General features: G+C 35.8%; 2 protein-coding genes across 2 annotated transcripts; both read left to right on the forward strand.

The window, feature by feature from the left end:
- Window positions 1–224: 224 nt before the first annotated feature.
- Window positions 225–8,491, forward strand: LOC757278. The gene is made up of 6 exons (XM_001197780.4): window positions 225–371; window positions 1,556–1,831; window positions 3,143–3,208; window positions 5,076–5,330; window positions 7,682–7,904; window positions 8,382–8,491. Exons 1-6 carry the CDS (start codon window positions 305–307, stop codon window positions 8,446–8,448), a joined length of 954 nt encoding a protein of 317 aa, XP_001197780.2. The 5' UTR covers window positions 225–304; the 3' UTR covers window positions 8,449–8,491.
- A 9,198-nt stretch (window positions 8,492–17,689) lies between these two features.
- Window positions 17,690–20,037, forward strand: LOC105436961 (phosphatidylinositol 3-kinase regulatory subunit alpha-like). The gene is made up of 2 exons (XM_011663054.2): window positions 17,690–18,132; window positions 19,504–20,037. The coding sequence occupies exon 2, from the start codon at window positions 19,685–19,687 to the stop codon at window positions 20,015–20,017; it is 333 nt and encodes a 110-aa protein (XP_011661356.1). The 5' UTR covers window positions 17,690–18,132; window positions 19,504–19,684; the 3' UTR covers window positions 20,018–20,037.
- Window positions 20,038–20,311: the final 274 nt, after the last annotated feature.

Here is a 20,311-nt window from a genome sequence, read left to right on the forward strand (position 1 = left end):
TTTACTTATGATTTATTTTATATAATTCCAATTCCTGGTTAGAACAAGAAATTGCGAAAGTGCTTCCATTGCCAAGACACTTTACTCGAACTTACTTTCGTAGTACTCTCATCAGGCAGGGTTCGCGTATCGCTGTGTGATCGTGAAGTTGGTTTCGCGTATAGTGTGGGCTTGAATGTACGAGAGAGTACATGCTCCGCATTGTAGTATCGACCGGATAGGGACTCTTCACTAATCAACGCTCTTACTCTTAGGTGAGCAATATTGAATTGATGTCCACAGATTTAACATTGGAGACATTACTATGTTGATTTTTGTCATTCTTCTTCACTTTGGTCTGAAAGTTTTAAATATATCTGCAGCCATAGCAGGTAAGGTTTTAAAATTGATAAAACTATACGTTTATATATTATTTATCGCTAGTAATCGGTAGATTAAATGGCAATGTTTTGACTTTGTTGGCCGTGTCAAATGTGTATGCACTGAAGTGCTGTGTGCGAGTGTTGTTTTTTGTTCACAGCTGACTTCGAAAAGGGCATTTGGAGTTATACAGTAGGCCTACGTTGTGTGATGTTGCAATTCTCAACGTACATGTAGACTCATGATCATGCTCATAATAGTCATAGACAGTCTTAGTTAAAGATATTTCTTCCAATTATTACAGAAAACTTGTCTCGATCTAAGTCAAATTGATGAAAGATGCACAATACAATTAAAGTCGGGAACTGTGTGTAAGTGTAGATCTAGTCTAGACCTACACGGTAGTACTAGTACAGTAGTGAGTAGAGGTCTACACATTTCTAAATTTCTATGGCATGGTCATTGCAATGATGATTTCTGAAAATTGAAAGATGAGTGACATTGTTATTGTCAATATGACCACCAAGGCTTCCTTGAAATGCCTTCGCCTGTGTTGAAAGTATATACATGTAATTGTGAACGTAATTAACTAATTACCCATTTTCACTAGGGCTGCGCGTAGTCGTATGCTCGAGTACTTGAATATTCGGCCGCAAAAAAATTAAAAAATTCCCGGTAACCTGGCACTGTCCAGACCTATGCTTACCTGTGCCACTGGAGCAGTATCCCAAGTTCATCGCCGAAAAGGCATGCAATTTTACTTTGAGTTGCAGTTGAAGGCGCCGATTTAATAATAATAATAACAGTAAACAATGCTGTTTTAAAAACCAAAGATGGCAGGATAATCCATTTTCCTCTGAGTCCAAACAGAAATCCGGACATTTGGTCCAAGTTTCTGAGTGGCGAGTTTGACAGTGCTTGAGTTGGGAAACATTTTTACCAATGGCACCATGCCAGCAGCCGCCGCTCTCCCTGGCACGGGTAAGCGTCGGCGTGGACAGTGCAAGGTGACCGGGATTTTTTTTTTTTTTTTTTTTTTGCGGCCGAATGTTCGAGTACAAGAAATCATACTCGAGTAGTTGTCAACCGTGCGGGTACTCGAGCATTCGACTACTCCTCGCAGCCCTTATATTTATGTACTAAACTTAATGCTGTTTCATTTCCTCTGCTTTCATTTTCTCCCTTTGTCATTTAGATTCCATAGGGACTCACATATGCACAGACTTCAACAAACTAACCAACACAACCACCGTGAGATGGGCTGTGTCTTCCACCACTCCCCTAAATATATCACACTGTGAGTTAATCTGCTCGCAAGAAGGCAGTCAAGATCCGGCTCAAGTGAACTATAACTTACCTTCTCATGGCAGCCGAGAGTGTCATATTAGTGCAGGAGTATGGACCATCAGAACAACGTGTACCACATCAACCTCCTCGAGTTATCCATCTCCAGAAATCACATTAGATACAGGTACGTTATATCCACTCCAGCAAAGCATAGAGAGTCAATGCTAATGCGTATTGACCTCTAGCACTGCATACTTGCTGTGAGGCAGATATTATACACAGATATGCACACCACACAATATTGCATAGAATGCACACAATAGGACCGATTGGGCTGATCGGCAAATTTGACACTAGACTTACAATTTGGATTTTTAAATTATTCTTTTTAACATCAGTAATTTGAAAAAAATGTATTTTTACTGCTATTTAGGTGTCTTCAATTGTCACTAAAGTACCGATTTTGAGTGAAATCAGTTGAGTTTTGTACAGTGGTGTTTGAAATGTTGAGAATCAAAACCACAGCTTTTACTACACATCCAGGATAGTAATGCACCTTTGTGTGTGTTATATCCAGATTTACGGTTGACTTGAGAAAACTAAGGTCAGCTACAACTCTTAAAAGAAGATAAAACTAGTACCTAACTAGTTTTCTAAAAGTTATATTGTAACAACAGAAACTATTTTTTTTTAAATATATATATACTCAGAGATTTGTAACTAATTGTTACACCAAAAATTGTTTCCCAACTTGGTTACTGATATGATTTTCAATGTACTTTGGCATTCAGATATGTATTTCAAAGCTGAATCTGAGAAATAAGCAATGCTAGATGAGGTCTAATAAATCAAACCTCTTTTGATGCCACTGTCACCTTCCCCATATTCTGTGTAATAATCTGTGCTCTGTCATGATGTACCTCTCATTAGTATCTTTATTGACTATTCTGATCACTTTGTAATAGTCAAAGAAAATACCATCGTTCATCTGTCTTATTAATTTGTTTGAAGAAAGGGTGGACTACATGTATGCTAGTCAAAAGAGAACAGTAAAAAGATAAAAGCAGTTATTGTTTTCCTTTTCGTTATTGCATTTCTTTTACATTACAATATTAAATTTGTAGTTAAATCTTAATTCTTTGTTTTGAGAAATGCAAGAGAGACATACATGTACACTGTAGACTTATACCAATAAAATATTGTAACCAATTGCAACTCCAAAATGAAATTCAAGCCAGGTCTTTTATAGGATTTTGTTTAGTTGACTTAGTTGACTTGAAATTTAATTTTCATTTTATTTCAATTTATTTTTCATTTTATTTCAAGTTATTTTTCATTTTGTTTCAAGTTATTTTTCATTTTATTTCAAATTATTTTTCATTTTATTTCAAGTTATTTTTCATTACATATTTGTATGCAGGATCAGTATACATGTAGGTATTATATGATTAGTTCCATGATCATGTCTATGTCATTTTATTGTTTTATTACACAGACAATGTGAGTTCAATGCACATCTGCTCAGATAGCGGACTAGGAAGGATGTCTCCGGATGATACAGGTAATATAGACGGGTCAGTGACACAAAGATGTAACTTCATTTTGGCCATTTTGAGAAAAAGTGGTGTTTGTGTCACTGAGCACTTGGGCCTTAAGGAGTTAAGTCTATGTTTCACTAGCCATTGACTTCAATGGGGTGTTGGTTGGAGTTAAGTCTTTGTGTTTCCTGGAAAGCCCACATTTTTCTGAACATTTTTATACATACTCATTTTGGCAAAATATTGTGTTGCTGAACCCTCGATATGCAGGAGTAATGCTTGTAAATGAACCAGTCAAACAAAAATTCTATTATTTTTATCAATCAAGAATGGCAAGCACAGTACCGGCAGGCCTGATAAAAACCTGATTTAAATTGGTTTCCCGATTTTTTTTTTTTTTTTTTTACCAATTTTTTTTCTCTTCTCTAGTTTATCCTGATTTTCCCGATTTCCCTCTTATTTTCTCTATTCTTCCCAATCTTGCCCTATTTTTCCCCAATTTTGTCCCAATTTTCTTACTCGAAAGGGGGGAATGTTAAATGCCATTTTTCCCCCGCGAATCCTCTTTTTTTTTTTTTTACTCAAGGGGGCTTGGTTGAGGGGAAAACAAAAAACCTATATTTTTTTTAGTGCTCACTATCACCCCTGAGTACCAGGTAATCAATTGATTGATGTTATGATGAGAAGCAAATGCCCATCTAGGGTGTGCTACAATACAGTAAGGAAAATAAAGGGAACCAGGGGGGTGTTTCATAAAGCTGTTCGTAAAGTTATGCATGAATTCACGAATGACTTCACGAATGACTTGAATATGAAGTGCCAGATAGGATGCCCAAAGTTTTTCCTGATGTTTTAACAAAGTGTGACTATATTTCCAATCACCTCAATTAAATTATGGCAAAAAATGTACTTTGCATTAAAAAGGTTTGTTATGATAAGAATGTTAATCTACATCTGCACAGTTCAACTTTAGTTGATGCAGTTAAAAATGATTGAGCATCCCATTTGTCTTTTCATATTTAAGTCATTCGTAAAGTCATGCGTAACTTTACGAACAGCTTTATGAAACACTCCCAATGGACTAGTTAACTGAAGATTAATGATCAGTAGCTCAAATTTAATTGCTATTAAAGTTAATCAGTTTTCCATAGGCTCTTTGTAACTGTGATGTGAAAGTAACTAGAGTGAGGGACAGAAAGCAAGTACAGGAAGTGTACTGTAGGTATTGGTGGTAGACCAGTGGTCTCGTTACCAGGAGGTCCTGGGTTCAAACTTCAAAACTAGGTCAATGCTCTTTTGTTCTTTGGGTAAGGCATTAATCCTCATAACCAAGTCTCTCGGAGAGGACTTAAACTTAAAGACGCCTGTCTCCTGGTTGCTTCCTTATAAGCGTACACATGTAATTGATTTTTCTTAGATTGACTAATAATAATTTTGTATATACATGTACCTTGTTTTATATAAATGCATTGTATTATGAAATATAATGTTATTTTTAAATTGAATGTAAATTGTCATGTAATTCAGCTGAGGCTGCGATCTGCAATTTTACTACCATAATGTTACCATGCATATGTTTTACATGTAATTTTACTTTGTCACTGATGTATACTTTGTAAAAGAAACTGCAATTCGGCTCTCGGGCCGCGAATGTTTTTTAATGAAATCAACCATTTTAAATAAATAAATAAATGAATATGATAATGAAACAAACTGAACTGAACTGAACAAAATGCTTTCTTAGCAGTCAGGTAAAATATTCATCAAACATCAACTTGTGTTGATATGAACTTTCAAATCAGCGCCCTTCTTGGTGCTATGTTTCTCCTTGACAACGGGTAAAGACACAACTACACCGACTGTTATTTTCTAACGTTGACATTTTTACAGATATAAACGTTTGTATCTGGAGACCAGAGCTGATGGTAGATTATGCATCTGTCAGATGGCAGCCCACATTCCGATACACTTCCACCAAATGTGTTCTTCACCAAGAGGTCAAAGGTCAGGTTCAAAAGCAGTCGAATCTTCCTTCTGATGATCTGTTGACCGTGGTCTTAGGAGATAATGATCTGTCTGTATGGGTGACATGTCTTTCTCCACAAGGCCAGCTAGCCAGCTCAGGGGAAGCACATTATAGAAAAGGTAAATCATTATTATTATTATTAAGTATTTGGCGCTTTTGGGCAAAAAGCGAATTGAATCACTGTAACTCTCAGGTCTCTCCTCCCTGTATAACTGATTGGGGGTGTGCAGGTGGAACACTACACCGGGGTTTCCCCTACTCTTATACAAATAGTGCAGTGGGTTCTTAACGCGCATAGGTCCTGACTCTCCTCTACACTGGGCCTCCGTTTAACGTCCTATCCGATCATTCAAACAAGATGATTTATGTGGCTGCTGTCAAGCCTGTCATCTCACCAAACCTCAGTGTGCTGAATACTGCACACATGTGATTCTCTGAATTATAGTTTGCTGTTACAGTCAAACCTGCTTTAGTGACCACTGTCTACAAAGACCACATTTCTTGTTTCCCTTGAAAATATTTTCTAATTGAAACATGTAAAAAACGAACCTGTACATAAAGACTACCTGCCTATAAAGATCACTTTTCTCGTCTCCCTTGGGTGGTCTTTTTAGAGGTTTCACTGTAACATGCCTCATGGCTTGTTGTTGGGGCCTTTATCATCCCCCCCCCCCCATTAGTGAGGAGGGCATCCTCAAGCACCTGAAAAGGGCTGATATTAAGTTGGTTTTGATAAGAGCAGAAAAATGAGAGAAACAAAGTGGTGATACATGTAGTTTGAGCGATATCCGATTAAAAATAGGAAAGTTATGAATTTTGGAAGATGTCATCGGTGAAATACAAATTGTCAACACTATGATGTATCTTACGAGCTACACTCCAGTTTGCTTATAAAGAAAACTTCATAAACTTACATTTTCTTCCAAAATTCATAACTTTCTTATTTGTGAATTTAATCGTTTTTTTGCCCAAACTTTCGCTGACCTGTTTCTCTCATTTTTCTGCTTCTATAAGGGTGGACTTTCCCTTTAATGAAAGGCTTGGTAGTGATAGAAATCACACCACATGCTCAGACACACATACACACACATTTCCCACAGGAAACACAGATCTGAAAGGTGGTAAAGCCACAGCCTGTCCTTGGCTTCCCATGAATGATACTCGTACACAAGTGGCTGTGAAGGTCCCACATATTAATATTAGACAAATTAATTAATAACAGGGCTTAACATAATAGTCTGGTACTTACAGACCCCAATTTCACCCTCAACCCCCTCAGAATGTGAAAATGTAAACAAGGTCTTGGTGCGTGCAGACCTCTGATATTGATCCAGGCACCTCTAAGGGGAAAAGGTTAGAGATAAAGCAGCTCATGCTTTAATAGCAATAAACCTCACAAACACAAACAACTCATTACCACCCAATGCACTTGATTACAGGTGTATGTTGTTAAAAAGTAATTAGCACTTGCCACTTAGTCATTATTAAATTTTGAAACATGGTGTTTGGAGACTATACAATCTATACAGCTGTTACATGAATGATGATTTGTAATGCCTCGCTCTCATCATGAATGCATGTGGTTTGTGTACAGTACATACATGTAGTATTAGTTGAGTTGATTGTCCTATTAATCTTTATCCTTAGCTAAGTGATGAGTCACTGTGGAGATTAGCTTAATCCAGAAAGCCTTATGTTGCTGTCCTTGATGATTGGAAAGTCCTCTGCATAGCAGCCGATGGAGTAGGATCAGAGCCAATGAAATAATGATCAAGATATATGGATTACAGAAAATTATTGAAAATGGAAGTGTGACATAACAAACATGTTGACTCCACACCTGTTTATGCTTTTGTGTTGAAAGGGGGTAAAGTAATAATGCCATTGTACTTTAATACAGTACAGTGTATATCTACATGTATGTATTGTACATATTCACATATTTACAGCTTCAGTAAAGTCAGGTCTATAATAGAACTGTAATGTCTGTAATACATGTTAATGTTGCAACTATATGTACATAGCATGTGCACAGGTTTAAGATAGTGATGGTAGTGGAAATTAGCGGTATCAATATGTATCATATTTTTAGAAATAATTATAATGTTGTTGTATAACATCAGCTATGAACCAATTATTTGATTAGGATTCATAATGCAATTGTATCAAAGAGAATGTCTTGTGGTAATAGTGCAGTCAAATATATACTCATATTACTCACACTACAAAGATTCTTTGTACATATACTGTACATGTACATTGAAACCTGTCTTTAAAGACCACCAAGGGAGACAAGAAAAGTTGTCTTTATAGGCAGGTGGTCTTTATGTACAGGTTCCTTTTGTACATGTTTCAATGAGAAACCATTTTCAAGGAAACAAATATGTGGTCTTTGTAGACAGGTGGTCACTAAAGTGGGTTTGACTGTATAAATATAGAATGATTTTGTTATCTATATTTCCTCCATCAGGTGATACAAGTGTATGCTCGATAGAGACCCCTTCCAACTCTCCATCGGTCCCTGATATAACAGACGACAAACCCACAGTAAACACCCCTTTACATAGCAGGATTGGCATCACGAACATGGCAATGGGTTTATTACTTGCTGGAGCCATCCTTATAGCAGGCATCATCATAAGCATAGGATTCCTTAGATGGTTCAGATGGCAAAGGACGAGAAGGAGAGAAAGGTAATCATTAACGGTTATTCATGATATTATTAAAGGGACTTGGACAGATTGTTCAGATGAGAGAAAATGGTGCTAAGGTAGTGACTTCAATGCTAGATGTACAATTAAAGATAATCTGAAATTTTGAGTGAAAACAGACCTATTTTTTGATAATGATAACAATTGGGAAAAACTGATCTGATCAATTCCTAAATTCTCCCAACTATATCATTATAATTAAATTAAATTTTCGAAATAACAAAATTTGACTTAACTCGGTATTAAATATGGCTCTGTTTTTGTGTGATATCGATATGGTATTGATATCAATAGCTGAAGTTCCCGGATGACTGAGCAATACGAAAACAATATTGGTCGGTCATCCGGGTACTGTGCTAAATACACTGATTTATTGTACCACTTGAAAGCCTTATATAGATAATAATAGATAGTGCCTTACAGTGACATAGAAATTATTTCTGTTCTTCCCCTCTACAGACTTCTTCGACATGGTGAAGCAGCATCGGACCAAAGTGCAATGGATGAATTTCAGCAGATGATGTGAGATCATAGAGTGTAGGTTGTATCTTATTAACTCTGCAGAAGAAGAAAAAACGCTTTGGAGAACTGTCACCGGATCAGCATTAAAACGAGGTCTTCACCGACATGGAAGTGGGAAGATGTGCATTGGATCATGTCTAGTTCACATTTACTTTAATATGAACATGATATATATTCAAAAGTAATCGAGAAATGGAGGAAGGGATATTCTTATATGAACATGTAAACTGAAATAGCAATACTTCATTTTAAATTGTCAATTAGATACAATTAAAGCACCTCTAAAGTGTTGGGAGCCCCAAATTCGCCAACAATTTGATGGCAAAATTTCACTTAAATTGTATCATAATGTGAAAGAGGATGTTTATTTAAGACACACTTCTGCAAAGATTTTCTCCCCCCAAAAGTGTTTGAAGACAAATAAATTGATAAAAGTAAACATAATTTGGGTTTTTTGTTGTATGCAGAAATCCTGAATTTTGTTTTCTTTCATCAATATTCAGCTTCAAACACATTTGTTTTGAAAATCCTTGCAGGAATGTGTCTTAAATGACATCCTCTTTCACCTTATGATACAATTTAAGTGAAATTTTGCCATCAAATTTGGGGGGCTCCCAACACTTTAGAGGGGCTTTAATGTCACAGTCACGTTTAAATAGACAGTGACAGTAACCTTTTCCAAAGGTAAGAAAATCATCTATGCATTAGTCGTATTTCTCTTTTTATTGTATTTTTATTTCTGCATTCTCTGACAGTAAAGCCCACCAACAGTATGCAATCTCACATTGGAAGAAATGACAATGGTATTCATTCCAAAAATAATCTTGAATCTTGAAAATCTAAACAGGTAAAATCTTCCTGAGAATATTTATATGAATAGTAAAATCAAAATGGCAGGGTACTGCAAAGCCTTCTAGTTGAAAAAGCCCACATAAATCCAAGGAAGTGATATGACTGGTCTGATGTCATCAAATTTTGGAGCCAATTCAGCCTTTGTGGCCTTTCCTCTTATTAAGGGTAGTACGGTGAGCAGTTTTGTTTCATTTTATCAAACTCTTGATTGGGAAATTTTTCATGATTAGATTTTCTTATGCAATGTAATTTCTTCCAAAATAAGATTGGAGGTGGATGCTTAAGGGGTGTGTTTCTGGTGAAAACAATTGAATGCCTACTGACCGGGTGAGATAGGTGGGATACATAAACGTATTTAAGATGGTGTCATTTGAGTGCTTGAAGTGAATTCTTTTTTAATCAAATAACAGGGATCCAGGATTTAAAGGGAACCAAAACCTTCGTCCACAAATGATGCATCAAATTGAATATCGCCCTCTAGTGACTAGTCATTTAAAAAAGCTTTAACTTCCTTATTCCTAGCCCGATTTTGTTCAAATTTTCACTGATTTTATTCAAATATCTTAAACTTTACAATAAAAGTAACTTAGTATGAAGGTTTTGGTTCCCTTTAATGCATATTTTTACAGCCTCAACTCGAGTGCAGTTAGATCATATAATGAACTCATTTGCATGTATTATTTGTGTAATATAAGTAGAAGTTAAACCCTGTTCGGACATGATCTGGGGGGCATTTCACAAAGCCTTTTTTCAATGACAAAAAAAAAAATCAGTGACAACTCTGCTGATATCCAATCAGAAGCAAGGATTTCAGTAGCTTATAACGCAAATTGGCATTTGTCACAGATGACAAGTGTTGTGAAACGCGCCCCTGGTAAACTGCCTCATAAATACTGTTGCAGTAAAATGAAAGACATTTTAGGGCCGCGTATTAAAAAGAGTTACCCAGTATGATTGATCTTAAAGGTAATACAAAGTTTTGGGAAATTTTGAAAATTGGGTGGATAGTGATTCTTTACAATTTTGATATATTTAGATGCCCCTGTGGATGTTTTTATATAAGCTCTAAAAAAAATTTTCCCTAAAACACTTCTGCTCTAGTGAAATTTTTGTATTAATTATAAATAGCGCCTACGGCCGTACAATGGTTGCTGCGAACATGGAAATCTCAGAATATGTACTTTGTGATATATAATTCCCAAACGGGAATAGCTAATCGGTCGAATTTAGTCAAGAAACATTGTTTTATAGCTTAATTAATATATTGAACTTGAGCGGGAGCTATACGACATAAAGAGTTTATTATTTACAATTTCATAACTTTAGACTCGATTTCAACCGCGACAACGATCACTGAATATTTTAGGATCGCATATGCTTCCAATATGTTCATTTAAAACAAAAGTCATGACCCCATACCAAAACTTTGTATTACCTTTAAGTTTGATCCATACAGAATGAGCCATAGACTTATGCTAGATATTAACCTTATGATCAACCAAAAGGCATGTAATACGTGGCCCAGATGTAATAAATGGCAGGTGTGAGTAGGAAAAAGAGGAGAAATTTGATTGAAAAGACCACACAACAAAGACTTATGCACACTTTTTGATTTATGATATTTTCATTTCGATATGTGTATGTCACAAGTAAACATGTTCTTATGCATACTATGCTTACGTCATTCAATATTTCTAATGTGGTTTACTTTATCTTGTCTGAATGAGGCCTCGGGGCAAAAGGGATTGAATAAGAGGATAAGATACAACAGTCATTAAGTGTAGTACATACAAGAGTCATATAGTGTAGTACATACAATAGTCCTTTAGTGTAGTACATTTACAAATAGGGTATATAATGTATATATTAAAATGCTGTATAAATACTTATATTTTATAAATAGTGGAATTTCTGTAAGTACAGTGAATTATGAATTATGTGCATTAAAAATGTGTCCAAGTGCAAAACATACTGACGTAGGATCTGTATTCCATTAAAAGTCCTATGTATATTGATGTATGTAATATGTATTACCTGAGATAGATAGATAGACCATTTGCTGGACTGGCAAAGGAGATGATGAAAACTATTATATTAGAAATTCAACCTCAACTATTATGCTTTCCCCTCTTTCCTACGCACATAGACAGAAATATATTTTAATTGAAACTGCATGTTAATCGTTTGATATGCTTATGCAATTTTTGACTCGTCTGCGTAGCAAAAAGCGAGACATAGGCGCCGCTTTTCCGGTGACGGCGGTGTCAACATCAAAAACTTAACCTAAGATTAAGTTTTTGAATTTTTGATATAATTTTTAAAGTATAAGTTCTTGGTCAATGAAACTTTGACTATAGGGTAACCAAGTATCCCCAATCATGTGAGTAGAATTTCAGATCACAAAGTTAAGGTCAAAGGTCATTTCAGGTCAACAGACTTGGACTATGTTGTAGCATCATTCATCGAAAACTTAACCTAAGGTTAAGTTTTTGAATTTTTGATATAATTTTGAAAGTATAAGTTCTTAGTCAACGAAACTTGGACTATAGGGTTATCAAGTCTCCCCAATCATGTGAGTAGAATTTCAGGGCACTAAGTTAAGGTCAAAGGTCATTTAGGGTTAACAAACAGACTTTGTTGTGGCATCAACATCAAGATTTTCAAAATGCTTCTTCTTCGTTATTTTTCAACCGATTTTGATTATGATTGTTTCATATGATAGGGCTAGGAGGGGGATTTAAAACTTCTACACAGAATCGTGAAATTCATTATCTATGCTAATTTATGCAAATTTATTCGAAATCACAAAAAATGCTTCTTCTCCTTCATTTCTTGACCGATTTTGATTTGGTTTGCCTTATCTGGTAGAGCTAAATTTGGAACACTAAACTTCTACACAGAATTTTGAAATTTTGCTCCATTGATTAATTATGGTAAGTTACGCAAACTTATTCCAAAAATAACAAAAATTGCTTCTTCTCCCTCATTTCTTGACCGATTTTGATTTGGTTTGCCTTATCTGGTAGAGCTAAATTTGGAACACTAAAATTCTACACAGAATTTTGAGATTTTGCTCCATTGATTAATTATGGTAATTTATGCAAATGAAATGAAATTATGTCCCTTCAAGGGCATAAATTTTTTATTTTTTGACCAGTTCATAAGTGTACCACATAAAATTTACAATATTTGTTGTTGCGAGATGCGGATGAGCGCTACGTCATTGACGTTCTGGTTTATCATATTGAATTGCGTTATGCAGGTGAGACCGCCGAGAGCGTTTCCCTTGTTTTGAAGATGAAAGATAATATTGGGTTGAAGTGACAAGTCTTTTTTTTTCTCTAGATCATTATCGTGATAGTTTGTCAATTATTGATACATTTTGCACAATAACTTACATGTAAAATATATTATGTAGAATATTTCATTATGTCTTCCATTTATACCCATCAGTATTTGAGATGTCAAAAGTGCTATATGTTAATATTTCTCTCCTGGGAATCCAAGCGAAAACGGAAAGGAAGACACATACCGGTATATCACCACTGAGAGCCTAAAAGACACTAAGGGTGCATTCAAGCGATTTTTTTAAAGCTAGAATCACAAACATGAATCACAAATCAAAATGCCGATAAAAAACATGGTTACTGCGGAAGAGCGTTGAAGCGATTTTTCATCGATGCTGATTCTCGCTCATTTCAAGGCCAGCCACTGCCCATCACACTGTGCAGTTTGACCCAGGAAGTATAGGTCAACTTCGGCGCATGCTTTCTGTCTGTGTTTACGGTCGACTGTCGGTCAAACCAGAACAGGTCCTGATAATGACGTCTTAGAATCATGATTGAGATCTCTGTTCGTTCAAGCAAATTTTAGCGACCGTGATTCTGCAGAATCATGATACAAAATGGATCTTTTTCAGTGATTCTTGTTTGTGTTTTTAAACACGTTTATTTTTACGACCAACAAAAAATTGCTTGAATGCAACCGTGTTTTAAACTAAGCGTCTTTGAAAACTGTGATTCTGTAGTGAAAGAGTGTCGATTGAATGCACCTCAACTCTATCAAAGGATGTGGCTGATTCTGTGCAGGTGTCCTGTTCGGCGTATATGTATAGTCAAACCTGTTTTGGTGACCACCTGTATAGAAGGACCTCCTGTCTACAAAGACCACATTTTGTGGTCCCTTGCAAATGGTTTCTCATTGAAACACATACTAAAGGAACCTGTACATAAAGACCACCTACCTATAAAAAAAACCTGTCTACAAAGACCACAATTTTTGTTTCCCATGAAAATGGTTTCTCATTGAAACACATACTAAAGGAACCTGTACATAAAGACCACCTACCTTAAAAGACCACTTTTCTTGTCTCCCTTGGGTGGTCTTTATAGACAGGTTTCACTATAGTATACCTGCATGTAGACATTTTAATTTGTCATATGGTGGTGATATCAGACAGAACCATCAATTAATAGTTATATCAAAAGATATTCATATTCAAATGAAATAAATGGATGAAAGACAGGTGTCTCATGGGACAAGTGTGACATCATTGCCCATATAAGGTAATGAGTGTGACATCACTGCCCATATAAGGTAATGAGTGTGACATCATTGCCCATATAAGGTAATGTCCTTCTGGCTCTCAGTAGATTCTATGGTACATTTTAAAATAACGATTCTGATTGGTCGATAGTCAGTCTTGTTAACAATATGTACATGCAACAATGATCTTGATTGGCCACCCCAATGTTGCAATGGATCGCAAACCTTTGTGTTACAGGGCCAAAAAAGATATATTAGTTATTAGTCGGATAAAAGGGATGAAGTAAATAGATAACAGACGTGTTATAGGGCGCACGTCTTACAGATTCGACCATATGAATAGAAATGACTTTCTGTCTCAACAGCGGGTGGTATTGTAAGTTCTGTAGATCTGGGGGGGGGGGTGTTTCACAAAGATCCTAAGTCAAACTTAGCTCTAAGTTGAACTTAAACATTATGGAGAGCCATTAGTAGTCTAAAATAAAATATATTCAAAAGAGCAAATTCAAGTTTTTTAGACTTTTCATAAATTCCAAATGAAGAACATGAAATCTCCTCGATAACAGAAAATATGAATGATTTGAATCAACATTTTATGCCTTTGAAAATAACTTTTACAAAATATTTTCATGGACGCTAACAGCTTTCCATAATATTGTTAAGTCCAACTTAGAGATAAGTTTAACTTAGGATGTTTGTGAAACACCCCCTGTTATCTCACTGTTGATGAGGAGCATGTATGAATTGATTATCCTAATAGGTTTCTTTCAGATATGATGGGGTAAACCAGAACTCTTTTTATGATGACGTGCAAAGTACAATTGTTGTGTGCAGTTGCCATTTTGGGGGGTTTTTTTTGGCAGGTTTTACTTAACCATATCTGAAAGAGCCTTTAATTCATCGTGCAGTAGTTTTCTGCATATCCTGATGCAGGATGTCTGTCAGGTGTGTAAAACCTTTCATTCATATTACCTGTCAAGTTAATCAAAATGCTGCCATCACAATGTGGCTAATATATTAAAGTGAAGTCAATTATGCTTTATTCAATTAACCTTCCTCCCTGAAGCTATGTGATCTTTTACAGCATCATGTCAACATCTAGATGTGCATGTACAATGTAGATACATGATATAACAAAAATGTAGCATAAAACACGAAAGCATAATTGCCTCATTCAGGTTAATATTTGTGTGTTTCTTTCCTCCGATTTGCTTGGAAGGTTCATGTAATACTCAGAACAACAAAACGAGTGATGATAGTGAAGGAAGGCAAGAGAACGATTATTATTTACTGACATCAATTCTTGTTCCTTCAATATAAATGAGTGATGATAGTGAAGGAATGCAAGAGAACGATTATTATTTACTGACATCAATTCTTTTTTCTTCAATATAAATGAGATCATCCAGATTTAAAGAAAATATGATATCAAAATATTTCATTGTTCCAAGGGATTTTTTGTGTGTTCCATTTATTGCACATAGTGTATAAATTATTCCATAATGTATAATGCCATGCTGTACAGTACATCATACACATCTGTTTATTGTACCGGTTTGTACTTTCTCCTCACAGACATTTATTTTAACCACAAAAATAATTGAATTGTTATGTAAATTACATTTAAAACTTTCTTTATTTGCTGTGAACATTGAACGATTGCAATTATTGTTGTGAAGGTTCTTTTTTTGTATTGATTCTAAGAAATTTGATATTGACATCTTTTCTTCTTTTGAATAGAGCCCCAAACTCTTTCATCAATCAAGTGATTTAAAAGGGATCATATCTAGACGAGCTACATTTTTTACCTTCTTTGGCATTGTTCATGTTTTACTTAATCAAAATGTCCTGCTACTTCAAGGAAGTTCTTGTTGAATTCTACAGTCAGAGGCAAGGAAAATTTTAGATTAAGTAAACAAACTGGGAATGAATTGGTAACATATTTTAAGGATATATAAAATGTCTCTCAAATATCTCATATCTTTCGGATAGATTTATCTCTTGTAGCGATATCCTTGCCTTTGTATGTACATGTAGACTCAGGCATTTTATAGATTTTAGAAGTATACAGCATAGTGAAGTCTGTGATCATGTAGCAATAACACCACTCTAGTCAAGAACGCCTTTACATTTCATTAGAGACCGATCTGTTTGAAGGGTATTATTGTTAAATAGCATACTTTATGAAACAAATAGGAAATTGCTTTTGAACTTCAAAGAAAGGGGCAACACGTATTACAAATATTTAGTGGAATTGTGTTATATTATGGAGGCTTCAATTTGAAACCACACATGGTGTCTATTTCATTCTTTACAAAGATTTACTGGATTATGACAAAGCCTTGCACACTATCTGCTATTACGATGATATATTACAATGATATATGTATGAAGATAAAGAGAATACATGTATGTCAGGATATAGCATTAGTTTTGAGGGATATATTTATTTTTTAAATCTTTAAAAACGTGTATTAATCAAGTAATTCGTACATGCATCATGATAACAATAATCATAAAATCACAGCACAATAATTAAAAAAGATAAAAACAGATGAAAAACGTCAAACAATACGCAAATAGTGGATGATATTTCCTTTTCTACAGTGCATATCATAGGATATCAAAATAATTCTTCCACAGGTGACCATTCCTTCAATCTTCTTCTGTTTTGCAATGTTCGGTTCTATGTATTTCATATTACAGTTTAAAGGGGTATTAGTCTAGCATAGTCCATTGACGAGTAGTGTCTAACTTAGAGAGAGGATGTTTTTGAGCTTATCAGTTCCTGACCAATAGATGATTTTCACCAAAATGTAAACAGATTTATCAGGTCATTTAAAGAAAAATAAATAAGGGGTCAAAATATTGGATGACACAGGTTAAGTTATTATACTTTCATATTTGGAGCTGTTAACTCATAACACAGAGTTAATTCGCTTCCAGCTGTTAGTCAACAGACGATAGCCATTTTGAATTATTTAGTATTGGGGCATGTTTTCTGAGTTTCTGTCTGTTTTACTTTTTTTGTTTGTGTTTTCATCATTGTATTTGTACTATGTATTTTCCAATCACTTGATTTTGATTGATGATTGTAAATATCATGTTATGTATCAATAAATACTTTATAAATATATGTATTGCTATGCCTTCTTAATTTGAAATAGTTGTCTTTCAAAGTATGATTTTTTTGTGATGCCTAAAAACCGGAATATAGTTGGGGAAAGACGGAGACTAAAAAAAAAAGGAAGATGAAGTGAAGATGGAAGAGAAATCAAGAGAGAAAGAGCAAGAGGAGATGATGGAGGGAGATACAGAGAAAGAGAGAGAGAGAGAGAGAGAGAGCGAGAAAGGGAGTCACAAGAAGAACATCAATTCAATACCACTTTTTTTATTAAAAGAAATTATCTCCCATCTCTATGAATTTTTTGCCCTTTCTCTTGCCTTATATCTAAGCTTTTGTTGTTCTGCTTACCGGTAGCTTACCTATGGCTAAAGGTGGCCCACCTTATATTTCCACTCCCTTCCAACACTTTCTCAATCTTTCGATCTCTCTGTCTGTCTGATATAATGTCTGTCTGTCTCTCTCCCTCCCCCCCCCCCCCCTCTCTCTCTCTCTCTCTCTAGCTATTGATGGATATAAGTTATGAGGACAGAGAGTTTATCATTAGTCCGTTAAGGATGGTATAAATTAGTTTCAACAATCCTTAATTTACATTGACATCCATCCTTTAAGGATCAACACAAAATATAAATTATGATATATGACATATGAAGACAAGAAAGTAATCATTGCACATTGATCTGTCTTACAGCGGTAGATGGCGCTTGTCAAATGACCTTTCGCACTAGCTCGTCGATCTGCCTTTCTGCTTCCTGGTTGTACCATTTTGCTTCCTGGACTGGAGCTGGAGGCTGGACATGTTAAAGTATGTATTATTTCCTCTTGTAAGATCGACGAAAGGAACAAGATTCCGTGATTCGAAAATTCTGAACTTCGCTTTGCAAAATGCCGGAACAGTCAAGGGGTTGTCAATTGATGAACTAGTGGAACAGATACGTCACGTCTCGTACGTTTACGACAAGAAGGGAACCCTCATCGCACCGGTCTGTAGCGCAGCGGCTACTCTCCCGGTTAATTAGCAGGAGAACTGCGTGTTGGTGCAGGGCGTTGAGATTGCACTCAATCAATCTGTCAACGGAATTCACAAGCCAGACCAAGTTAACAATCACTGATCTGGGTGTATTATCAGTGACATTGATCCGCTCCAATTCTGATTAACTTTCACACGTACGTAAGACTCAATATTTTATTTTCAGATTTCTCTTCTTCCTTGACTTTGTTGTAACTTGTAAAACTCAAAATTGTAATGTTTTAGTTCTCAGCTCACTTTAAAAAATAGAAAATGAAAAAATATTTGTCTGCTTTTATTATTTAGTATAGATCTATGACATCACATTTGACTGGGAGTAAACTGAATCATTGTAACCCTGGATAACCTGAATCATTGTAACCCTGGATAACCTGAAAACTAGATGAAACATGAAACTTCTCCAACTTTCCAATGCCATGCCATGCCATGGCCATTTAAATATGCAACTTTTTCACCTCATGATTAAAAAGGTGATATTTTCTGATAAAATCATTCAATCAAAGGTTAAAGGATATTCATGTTTTGCTACAAAAAAGTTGCAGGAAATGTTATGATCTCAAATTTAATGTCAGCAGAGCTACCAAGTGTCACGCACGCATCGAGGGTCTGAAAACACTGTCACGCATGGCAACCATTATTGTCATGCATTGGTGCAGTAATTGGTAGACTACGTATTAGCCGACTGCCTCGAGCCTCGAGGCCTCAGCTACATGTAGCTCGTCGCAGGCCTCGTGTACGTATGTATCCCATGCAGGCCAGCTATCACGTCGTGTCATGCATACTATACCCTCGCCTGCGCGCTTGCGCGCCGAGTCATGAAAATGTCACGCATAGCTGATCTTTGAACTTGGCATCTCTGTGTCACTCGGGCCACAATGTACAACAACCAAGTAAAGACTTATTGAAAACTTAGGGGACAAGACTTTACAGGATATTTTCTAAAAATAGGAATCCATTGAAAGACATTGTGAGACAATGTCAAGGCATTTGATGTTGACAATGAATAAGAACATCTTGATTTTAAATTTTCTTATCAAATTTTCTTCTGATACTTAAAGGTCAGGTCACATTTTGTTTTTATTGCACTAATATTATTTTCTTTTAAAAATTTAAAGTTTTAAACCAATTCACAAGAAATTCATATGGATGGTAGAGGTCTAGAGTCTAGTGCATGGTACCTGGTAAATTCTTTCCAGTAGTTTTGTAATGTTTTATTTTTCTAAAATCCTAAGATGGAGGGAGATCGGGAGTTGTGTGATTGAAAGAAAATGCATAGAAATATGGTTATCAACCTCAAGCAACATACTGCAAGGATTTGAATCCTCATAACCCCATTGGTGTTTTTTTCTTATTATTATGGACTATAAATAATGTACACTTTATGCTTTGCATGTGTACATTTATCTTAATATCCATGTACCGTAATTTAATATTTCATGAGTAGATTTAGAAAGCAAATTTACTTCAGATTTCTTATCACATCATTTCTCTTTTTTAATTTACTGTAGGTGAACTGTAGGTGTAGTTGACATCAGTACTGCCTGCATTATTCGACCTTGGCCACCTATGCTGAATTGGATGTTATGATACTGAACTTTATGGACCTATACATGTTAATTACATGCACCAGATGATCTTGTGTAGTGTGTATTCTGTGTTTTGAGGTACATGTAATAATAATCTCTCAAAATGGGAGAAATAGTGAAATACCGTGCTTTGCACGACTATGAACCCACGTCGGATCAGGACATCATCATGAAGACTGGAGATGTGTTGGTGGTGGAGAACCCCGAGAGGTTGCCTTACTTCAAGGGTACGGTGGAGAAGCCGGAGAGTTGGTTGGAAGGAAAGAATGAAAGGACTCAAGAGAAAGGCAGTTTTCCTGGAACGTATGTTAGTCTGTATGAGAGGAAACCCAAAATTGGTGGAGCAAGGAACTATGAAGTGGTATCTGGTCTCAAGCCCCCGCCACCCGCACATGAAGTACCTGCTGATGGGACTGGAGCGTCTGGAGGTGAGTAGTCGGACCATTCACATCCTCAAGGCTTGTTTACATATGATGGGGTTAACCATGCCAAAAAAGCCCCCCTTTTTATTTAGACGTGTAAATGAGTGGCATGTTGGCAACTCGCCGCAGCAATGGTCTTCATATTCAATGAGCTCTATTGATTATAAATGTGAAGTGTATAACTCATCACTGTAAAAAGCCTCTCAGGTTTACCACATCATATCTGACCGAGTCTTTATGCATCTCATGTTGAACTCAGATTTTGACATATATTGTACACACCTGAAAATGTAGTACACGTGTACATT

Source organism: Strongylocentrotus purpuratus, unplaced genomic scaffold (assembly GCF_000002235.5).
Source record: "Strongylocentrotus purpuratus isolate Spur 01 unplaced genomic scaffold, Spur_5.0 spur5_scaffold_3, whole genome shotgun sequence".
Classification (NCBI taxonomy): domain Eukaryota; kingdom Metazoa; phylum Echinodermata; class Echinoidea; order Camarodonta; family Strongylocentrotidae; genus Strongylocentrotus; species Strongylocentrotus purpuratus.

Coding starts and splice junctions, on each gene's coding strand:
- LOC105436961 (XM_011663054.2), top strand. CDS start 19,685: ATGGGAGAAATAGTGAAATACCGTGCTTTGCACGACTATGAACCCACG.
- LOC757278 (XM_001197780.4), top strand. CDS start 305: ATGTTGATTTTTGTCATTCTTCTTCACTTTGGTCTGAAAGTTTTAAAT. Junction 3,209..5,075: donor GATGTCTCCGGATGATACAG/GTAATATAGACG, acceptor ACATTTTTACAG/ATATAAACGTTTGTATCTGG. Junction 7,905..8,381: donor AGGACGAGAAGGAGAGAAAG/GTAATCATTAAC, acceptor TCCCCTCTACAG/ACTTCTTCGACATGGTGAAG.